The 10,077-nt window shown below is 43.4% G+C and overlaps 1 protein-coding gene across 1 annotated transcript; it reads left to right on the top strand.

The window, feature by feature from the left end:
- The first annotated feature begins 7,546 nt into the window (after positions 1-7,546).
- On the top strand, positions 7,547-8,434 carry LOC116641777 (ADP-ribosylation factor-like protein 6-interacting protein 1). Its single transcript, XM_032419721.1, has 3 exons — positions 7,547-8,179; positions 8,286-8,309; positions 8,426-8,434. The coding sequence occupies exons 1-3, from the start codon at positions 7,550-7,552 to the stop codon at positions 8,432-8,434; spliced, it is 663 nt and encodes a 220-aa protein (XP_032275612.1). The 5' UTR covers positions 7,547-7,549.
- Positions 8,435-10,077: the final 1,643 nt, after the last annotated feature.

Below are 10,077 nucleotides of genomic sequence, written 5' to 3'. Positions count from 1 at the left end.
ACACGATCACAAACCCACTTACACCTGTTATGTTCGATCCGCTGATTTTAAATTAACAAAAGAATTTTGTACAGCTGTTTCCAACGGTGAATTCATATCCAGTGCTTTTGGTTTTTCCTTTCAGTAAGTGATGCTGACTTCTCTGTTCAAAGAGGAAGCCACTGACCAAGGAAGGACTGAGGTGGTTTCCAGTAAGGCGGATGGAAGGAGGCATCTCTTCCCGTGGCCAGGCAGTGACGCACAGACTGAAGCTCAGAAACAAAACCATCCTGAAGGTAAAACATGTCCTGCCCTTGGCCTCTCTTTCCCCATTTGGAAATTCTTTCTTCATATCTCCTCTACACCCTCCAGACCTCAACTTGAGCCTTTTTTGGAGGAGATGAGGAAACAGGTGTGCTTGCTGTCTCTCGTGTACAGCAAGCTATCACTGAGGTGCTAGTCAGCCTTTTTTCTAGGCTAACCAACCCCCTGCCCCTCAGCTTTGCAACCTATGATCCTTGCTGCTCTTCCGTTTGCGGCTGCCCCTCTTCTGTTCGCGGCTGCCCCTCTGGGCTCAGTTCCCACAGTGGAGTTGGATGTAGACAAATGGAGATAAATCCTCTCCTTCTGCCTCCCAAAGTTTCATTTAGTGTCTTCCCTTTCCTTCCTGCCATTCTCTCTGCCACTTCCAAAGTTCAGGCCTCATCAGCTCTTAACCTGTGTTGCATGACTAAGACCTCTGCCCTCTCCCGTCTTCCTGCCCCCTACATATAACTGCCCACTGACTCTCTCCTTGACCAAATCATCCTTCTGAGGCCTTATAATCCTACCACTCCCTAGCTCGAAAGTCTTTCCTCTTGCATGTGGAAGAAAGTGCAGACTCTATGGTTGTGCATTCACTCCATCCTCCATGAGCTGGCCCAGCTGCTCTCCCAGCAACCCCCCCTTTGTGCTCCCTGTGGTCCAGTCCAGCATGCTGGGCGCCCGACATGATGCCATGAACCTGCACACGGTTTCTGCTTGTACATGCCCTCTGCCCAAACGTTCTTGCCCTGTCTCAGCTTGTCCAAGTCCTGCATATTCTACTTTTTCTCAAAAGCCTAGCTTGGTGTGCCTTCCTTTGCAATTCTCCCCAGACAGAATGAATTATTCTGTGCTACGGAGCCACATAGTTTATGTTTTTGTTTATATAACTTTTAAAGGTCTGGCTTGTAGTCCTAGGGTACAGACCTGTCTTTCCCGCTAGAAGGCCGGCGCTTTGCGGACAAAGCCTGGCCCTACTGCTCCCAGTAAGTTCCGGGTCCCTAATTCAATGCAGGGCACTGCAGTATGTGATCTGCACATACTGGCTGGATCAAGTTTGCAAGAATACGTGCCCGTGGGCAAGCTGTGTGCCCACAACAGTTTCCTCTGGTCATGTGACTGTTGTTTCAGAAGATTCGCGAGGTCAAATGACTCAGCAAAAATTTTGCGGACCAAATGGCCGGAAGTAAGAGCTGCAGAAGCAGACTCATTAACACTGATCTAAAACACATGTGTCTGGAACCCCACTGCCAGTGCAGGAAGATTTTCCACAGCATATGCCAAGGGTTGCAGCCTGATACTGGGCCCCGGGGAGAGGCCAACAAACCACAGGCTCCCCCGACCCCCGGCCCCTCTGGCGCCTGGCGCCCCGTCGAGGACACTTAGGAGGCCTGCAGAGCCTTGAGCATGACAGAGTTTTGCCTCCCCTATCCAAGAAATCCATCTGCCTGGATGTTCCAGATAATGGAAACTTGCCCCTCTAGGGCACCCAAAATTTTCAAAGTCAAATCCATTTTGATAAACAACTTCCAAAAGGAAGAACACAATCCAACACTTTCCCACCCTCTCAGGTTGTCATGAGTGTTATTTGACCACTTCTTGATAGCCCTGAGCTGAGATCAGGTATATCAATTGCTGTTTTTCCCACAGGATTGCCCTCTTCACTACTATACCTTCAAATCATAATCGTTACAACAATAATAACCAGCACTTATGAGCCCTTCCTATGTGCGTGGCACACCAAGGGGCCTTCTACATAATTATTTCATTTTGGCTTTACAATGTCCCTAAAAGGTAGATTTTTTTTCCCCCCAGTTTTTAGGTGTGAAAACTGAGGAGCAGGGAGGGTAAGTAACTTGCCCACGGTTACGTGGCAAGTTAAGTCATGGAGAGTGGTTCCAACCCAAGCAATGAGCTCCAGAGCCCACATTGGCAAATCCTTTACTCCACCGCTTCCCTAGGCATGGAAATAAGGGGACCGACTCATCCAGGGACTTTCCTGGGTTTAGCACTGACAACTCTCAGTCCAGGGAAAAGCATGATGGTTGGTCACCCTAGCTGGAGAGCAAGAGAGCACTCTCCAGAACACTTGGCTTTTGTAAACCAGACGTGTGATTTCGGATCATCCATCCCTGGCCATTGAGGATAGGAAAGGAACCCAGTAACCCAGTCAAACCAGGAGGGCCAGACAAAGAAACAGCACCCCCCCACCCCCCGCCGCCGAAGACAGTTAATAATGTTGCTCTCCTTGAAAACATATTTGTTCAACATGAGCACAGGTGAGAAACTTCTATGAATGAAAATCATACACTTCTTTCTTTATATTCAAAACAGGAAATGGCTACATACACGTATTGTGGGCAGTTTCCTAAGCCAGACCGTTTTGTGAGGCATATTAAAGAGCATATCATTTAGGTAATAAAAAATAAAGAACCCTCTCATTCCGGAGGAACAACATCTTAGGAGCCGTGTGCTATTTGGCTTCACGGGTCAGCTGGCTGTGACTCATCTCGGCGTGGACTCAGGTGGTGGGGAGACTGAGGTCCACATGCAGATGTGCCCCACTGCTTGCCTGGAGACATCACAGAAAGGAAGGCTTCCCCAAAAAGAACGACAATGATGAAGCTGACAGTAAGGAACCTCTTACTTCCGTAGGAACAGTTGTTAGTGAAACCCTGAGTTAGCTGCCATCACATTTCTTGTTTATGCCAGTGGGGTTTTAACGCTTAAACCTTTCCCGGGGCCTCCTGCTTCATCTGCCTGGTTCTCTGGCCCTAGGAAAGTGGATGGGTTTGGGGACTGCCTTTTCCTCAAAGGCCTTTTCCAAAATCTTTCGTGGCTGGGAAAGCTCAGGTCAATGGCAGTCTGCTTCCCAGAATGGCGAGGTTGCTGTATTTGGAGAGTGTTGCTTCCACAGGACGTTAAATGCTCCTCTGCGAGTTCAAGAGTAACTTCTAGGCAAAACAAGTACAGTGGCTTCCTGCCTCGCTTCTTGCCTCTGCACAAGCCCAGACATTACCTTGGCAGGAGGTCTTAACATTTTGAGGAAAGCTGATCAGCCTGATGGCAAGATGGATGCTGCTCTCTCTCCCACAGAGGCCCTCAGGTTCTCTTGCACTTGTTTTACGGCAGGTTCCAACAGGAACTGGACTCAGAGCCATACCCTTGGGGCTGCCCTTGAGCCTCCCCAGAGGGATTCCTCAGCTCCAAGCAGCCAGTGGGCATTTCATCAGGCAGCCACGTTACTCTTCAATGAGCTAAATAACTTTTTTAGGAATTAGCAACCAAATGGTTTGAGGATGCCAGAAAAGGTGATGAAGTTGCTCTTCCTTAACTATACAAAAAATTGTTCCATGGAAAATTATAAGGGCATTTTTTAAAGGAATTTGGAGTTCACATTTCTGTTCATTCTTTTTCATTTTCTTGTTAAATTTAGCTATTTAGGAAATTGCTTATTAAAACCAAGAGAAAAAAATAAATAAATATCATAAACCCAAAAGAGCAAGATATTTTCTCCCTTAAAACCAAATCTGACTTTTCTTTCCTCGAAAGCTCGCAGCAGGGAGAGAGGTGGTTATCTGTCCTGGGAGCGCTGGTACTATCTGGCTCAATCCCCGTAAATACTATTTAGTTTGTACTTTTCCCAACTTTCAACTACCTGGCACATTCTTGGGCTTTTGAGTCTTCCAGGGAACTTCTGCAAATTGCCACTGACACAGTATTGAAAGCCTACCCAGGCAAACACCTTTGTACTACGGTGGGATTCTAGATGGACTTGGCTCTGACCCACAGCAAAGTTAGAGCCTGCAACACAGTCTCTCTCTGTAGGTGCCTGTCTTCCCCCAAGAGTGTTAAATGAGGATGCCAACTTACTCTGTTCAATGACCTCAGTGCCTGAAGAGAAAAACTTCCTCAGACCATCCACTCTATGGGACTGTAGGAAGAACCTGCTGACCAAAGTGAATAGACTCAAAAATGTAAAGCCATTTTCAAATGAATGAGGTCAAAACAAACTATAATTTGAGTTCTTTTGCAAGACGTTAAGCCCCAAAGTAGTAACAATATCTTGAAAGTTAAAATATACAGAAGTTAGGACCCCTTCCAAATGGATGTACAGAGAAAAAGCTATAAAACCCTTGTTCTTTGGCATCTTTACCTTCAGTTTAAGGCAAATGAGATCCAGTCATCCTCTTGATTCACAGATTCCATCTTTGCAAATGTGCCTACTGGCTAAAATGTATCTGTTATCCCCAAATCAATACTCCCAGTCCTTCTGTGGTCATGAGAGACAGCAAAAAGTTGAAGCACTGAATGTACTCCCTTCTAGCTGCGGTCCGAGCAAGGCAGCCAAGTTTGAACAAGGGGACGCTCTACTTTCCACTCTTTCTACAAACATCCTTTTCACAGTCTATTTAGTGTCACATTTTTCAAGGTTCTTTTTTAAGGTTTTATTTATTAGAGAGAGAGAGAGTGCATGTGCACAAACAGGGGTAGCAGGAGAGGGAGAAGTAGGCTTCCCACTGTGCAGAGAGCCCGATGCAGGACTCGATCCCAGGACCCTGGGGTCACGACCCAAGCTGAAGGTAGACGCTTAACCTACCGAACCACCAGGCGCCCCATGTTTTTCACGTTTTGGTGTCTTTTGTTGGTGATTTCGTGGTTTAGAGTTACTCCCAAGCATGTGCTGACGTGCTGGCGGGAAGGGGCCCGATGGAGAGAGGGCACGTGTTAGACAAGCTCCGGGCAGGCCTGAGTTACAGTGCTGTTGGTCGTGAGTTCAATGTTAATGAATCAACAGCATTTAATAAGGTGCCTTAAACAGAAACATACATAAAACAAGGTTATGTATTAATGGGCAGAGGAAACTGCTGTGACCAGAGGTTCGCGGGAATCTATGTTTCCACTAGGGATGATGGTTCAGTGTTTACTGATTCAGTGTTCACAGAAACTTTATGAACATAACTAACACAAATAATGAGAATCGACCGTTTCATCAAGCTTATAACTGCCCTTTTAAGGGATTTGAACTCTTAGGGTCTCTTTTTGTTGCCAATTTCTGTTTACTTTCACTTACTGAGTATCGATTATGTGGGGAACACCATGATAGTTCCTTAGAGGGTCGAAAAGTGACTACAGCTAATAACCTTGCCCTCCAGAAGCTTCTGGTCCAGCAGAGGAGAGAAGAATTTGGATTGACAGAGCCTAACAGCCTGAAGGAGGAATACTAATACCTGTTCAGGTATTTACCATCACAGAATCATAAACTACAAGACTTTGAAAACAATGGCCCACTGCCTCCTTCAACACCTTTCTCACCTGGCTTCCAGGGCACCAAACCATCTCCCTGCCTCTCCTTATCCCCACATTCCCCTTACTGCTAAATGTCGGGGTGCCCCAGAACTCAGTGCTTAGATCACATTCTTTTCTATCTACACTCATTTCCTTGGTCATATTATCTGCCTTTCTGATCTTAAATATTGACTAGACACAGATGGTACTTTCTGACCTCTAAATTCACATATCCACCTGCCTGCTTGTCTTCTCCATTTGAAAGTCCAAGGGGCATGTCAAAATTACCTCAAACTCCTGATACCAGATTCTGATCTCACCCCACTCTAACCTTCTCCTTCTCTAGTTTTCTTCGTGTCAGTAAATAGCCATTCCATCTGCGGCAGATTTTATTTTCCAAAAATCCCACAACAATATATTCACTTTCATATGCTCTTGCCATTCCCCCATGAAGAGATGGAGTCTATTTCCCTCTCTTCCACTTTTGGCAGAACTTTGTAACTGCCTGGATGCATACCAAGTGTGAGAAGTGCCACAAGACTCCCACGGTGATGTCAAAAGTTTGATACACAAAATACCAACAACATTTTTCACAGAACTAGATACATAATCCTAAGATTTGTATGGAATACAAAAGATCCCAAATAGCCAAATCAATCTTGAAAAATAAGAACAAACCTGGAGGTATTACAATCCCAGATTTCAATATATACTACAAAGCCGTAGTAATCAAAACGATATGGTAATGGCGCAAAAATAGACACATAGATCAATAGAACAGAATAGAAAACCCAGAGATAAACCTACGATTATATGATCAACTAATCTTTGGCAAAGGAGGCAAGAATATGCACAGGAAGAAGATGGTCTCTTCAACAAATGGGACTGGGAAAACTAGACAGCTACATGCAGAAGAATGAAACTGGACCACTTTCTTACACCATACACAAAAAACAAACTCAAAATGGATTAAAGGCCTAAATGTGAGGCCTGAAACCATAAAAATTCTAGATGAGAGCACAAGCAATAATTTCTCTGTTGCCATAACAACATTTTTCTAGATATGTCTCAAGAAGCAACGAAAACAAAAGCAAAAATAAACTTTTGGGATTACATCAAAATAAAAGCTTCTGCATAGCAAAGGAAAAAAATCAACAAAACTAAAAGCCCACTGAATGGAAGATGCTTGCAAATCACATACCTTAGTCATTTAGGGGTTAGTATCCAAAATATATAAAGAACTTATACAATTCAACACACAAAAACCAAATAACCCAACTAAAAAATGGGCAGAAGACATGAACAGGCATTTCTCCAAAGAAGACATCCAGACGGTGAACAGACACATGAAAAGATGCTCAACATCACACATCATCAGGGAAATTCAGATCAAAGCCACAGTGAGAGATCACCTCACACCTGTCAGAATGGCTAAAATAAAAAAACCCAAGAAACAACAAGTGTTGGGAAGGATGTGGAGAAAAAGGAACCCTTGTGCACTGTTGGTGGGAATGCAAACTGGTGTAGCCACTGTGGAAGATAGTATGGAGGTTCCTCAAAAAATTAAAATTAGAACTACCCTATGATTTAGTAATTCCATTACTGGGTATTTACCCAAAGAATACAAGAACACTAATTCAAAAAGGTGCATGTACCCCTATGTTTATTGCAGCATTATTTATAATATCCAAATTATGGAAGCAGCCCAAATATCTACAGATGAATGGATAAAGAAGAGGGGGTACATATGTACAATGGAATATTATTCAACCATAAAAAGAATGAAATCTTGCCATTTGCAACAACCTGGGTGGACCTATGCTAAGTGAAATAAGTCAGTCAAGGACAAATACCATACGATTTTACTCATATGTGGAATTTAAGAAACAAAACAAGGCACGAGGGTCGCTGTTTGGGTCTCAGTGGAAACCTTGTTTGGGGGGCGGCTTGCGCCAGCTAAGGCAGCACCTCCGGGACGATGGCAGAGGGAGAAAATCGCAGCACCAACCTGCTGGCTGCAGAGACTGCAAGTCTGGAAGAACAGCCTCAGGGATGGGGAGAAGTGATGCTGATGGCTGATAAAGTCCTCAGATGGGAAAGAGCCTGGTTTCCACCTGCCGTCATGCGTGTGGTTTCTTTGGTGTTTCTGACTATCTACTATCTGGATCCATCTGTTCTGTCCCGTGTTTCCTGTTTTGTTATGTTTTTGTGCTTGGCTGACTACCTTGTTCCCATTCTAGCTCCTAGAATTTTTGGCTCCAGTAAATGGACCACTGAGCAACAGGAAAGATTCCATGAAATTTGTAGCAATCTGGTAAAAACTCAACACAGAGCTGTGGGCTGGTGGAAACGCCTCTTTATACTAAGGGAGGAAAAGCCTAAAATGTACTTCATGACCATGATAATTTCTCTTGCTGCGGTTGCTTGGGTGGGACAGCAAGTCCAAAACTGGCTGCTCACCTACCTGATAGTGATTTTCTTACTGTTGTTTCCGGGATTAAACCAGCATGGAATCACTTTGAAGTACATTGGAATGGCCAAAAGGGAGATAAATAAGCTTCTCAAACAAAAAGAAAAAAAAATGAATAATGCATCTGCTTTATTCGGTGTAATGAATGGCATATACATTGTCCTTGGGAACAGTTTCTATTACGCTGTCTGGATACTAAAATGTTACAGAAGTAGCTCTTTGCTCTCCCTCTTTCTGCCCTTAGTTGGTAGAAATTCAGACTTGCCAAGTAAGGCTTTATGCATAAGGTCTTCATGTGACATGTAGCTGGATGCATTCTCATCAGTTGGCTTTATATGGACAACTCATTCATGAGTATGACTTGTTTTGATTTTTCTCACCCAGGTTAATTGAATTCTTACTTTTAGGCAACTTCCTTTAAAATAATATAGTGGTGAGCTTCACCTTTTAGTACAGTTAACTGTGACTTTGGATAATTGTTCCAGTTGATCTTTGCTTGAGCTAGATCCAAGCTAGAGGTCTCTGGCTACAGGAAGCTGGTTCTACTGTCTGTTTCCACAATCTGCTTGAACTGCCTGGCTTCATGAATACAGAGACCAAGTTGACAAAGATGAAGAGACCAATTAAGATTCATTCCTCATGCTGTTTCTATACTGTGGGAGAAGAATCCTCTGGAATAAAATGAAACCAATTCCATGCCCTAGTATGTGTTGGTTTCTGCCTTGTGCAAAACTTAGTGATTTGTAAGAAACATTGATCTTCCCTCCCAAAAGGGGAATATGACAGGCTTCGAGCTCGTCTCTCCTTGCTCTTAGACTTCAAGTTAGTTCCTTAGAGGTTTTTAAACAGCAGGCTTCCAGAAGTTTGTGTTTAGGATTTTTAGCATATTTTTAATTTCAGGTTTTCAGCTGACTACTACTATAGGTTAAGACTCAGGTCTATGACCTTCACTCCAACACCAGCGTATAAAAGGACAGAAGTCTTCCTATACTTAGTCTAAGATTCGTTTCAGTAGAAAATAATCTTAGCCTACTAAATTTTCGAGATCAGACTAAGCCTTGAAAGGTAAGCCTCGAGATTCTCATTTGAAGGTAACTGCTGGCTGCTCTGGTCCCCAGAGATTTGTCACAGGAGGTGGTGTTTATGCTGGCATCTGACTTTTTTCCTAGATCTCTCTCTCTCTCTCTCTCTCTCTGAAGAGTGCAAGGGCTGCTGGGGAGAGCAGACTTTTGGCGACGACAGATGGCCTCTGGTCTACAGAGATTTTGTAACTGCTTGGAAAGTGTCTTAGAATCATTCTCCCTCTCGGTAGCTAGAAATTTAGAATAGCTGGAATCTGTAAGAATGAACCTCTGAGGGCCGAAAATGTGACATTTGGGAACAGTTCTTAAACTCTGATTAATTAGCTGTAATATAGTTTTGTGAATTTATTGCACTGATGCTGGATCTTGTGGTCTATCTGTCCCTAAGTAAGTATTGTTTTCTCCCCTTCAATATTACTGTGAACAGTGGCACCCATTGTACATATGTTTGATTTGGTTTTTTTAATGTTTCATATGAAAACTACAAACTACCTTGATTTTTACATGTGTTTCCTCATTGTAGATAAGCCTATCTTGCTATCTGCATTTTTTTGTGTATATGTGTTTTCCCAATTAACTACTTTTGCAGTTTTAATCTTGTATTATTTCTTCTTTGTTTTGTGTAAAAGGGGAAAAATAGAAAGAGCTGGAATCCCTCCCCCTCAAAAAAAGAAACAAAACCAAAAAAAGACAAAAATCTTAATTATAGTGGACAAGCTGGGGGTTATCATAGGGGAGGTGGGTGGGGGGATGGATGAAAATAGGTGAGTACACTTACCATGATGAGCACTGAGTAATGTAGAGAAGTGCTGAACCACTATATTGTACACCTGAAGCTAATATAACACTGTGTGTTAATTATACCGGAATTAAAATAAAAAAAAATACTTTTGAGGAAGCAGGAGTTTTGGTACAGGTTCTCCTTGGCTCTCTCTCTTTCTGAGGCCACTCACC

Source organism: Phoca vitulina, unplaced genomic scaffold, assembly GCF_004348235.1.
Source record: "Phoca vitulina isolate PV1807 unplaced genomic scaffold, GSC_HSeal_1.0 scaffold2, whole genome shotgun sequence".
Classification (NCBI taxonomy): Eukaryota; Metazoa; Chordata; class Mammalia; order Carnivora; family Phocidae; genus Phoca; species Phoca vitulina.
The sequence above is the reverse complement of the archived record's forward strand: the minus strand, read 5'-3'. Positions and strand labels throughout refer to the sequence as shown.

Bases quoted from the DNA above. Each gene is read 5' to 3' on its own strand.
- LOC116641777 (XM_032419721.1), top strand. From the start codon at position 7,550: ATGGCAGAGGGAGAAAATCGCAGCACCAACCTGCTGGCTGCAGAGACT. The intron at 8,180-8,285 runs GTAATGAATGGC...TTCTGCCCTTAG, and splicing joins ATGCATCTGCTTTATTCGGT to TTGGTAGAAATTCAGACTTG.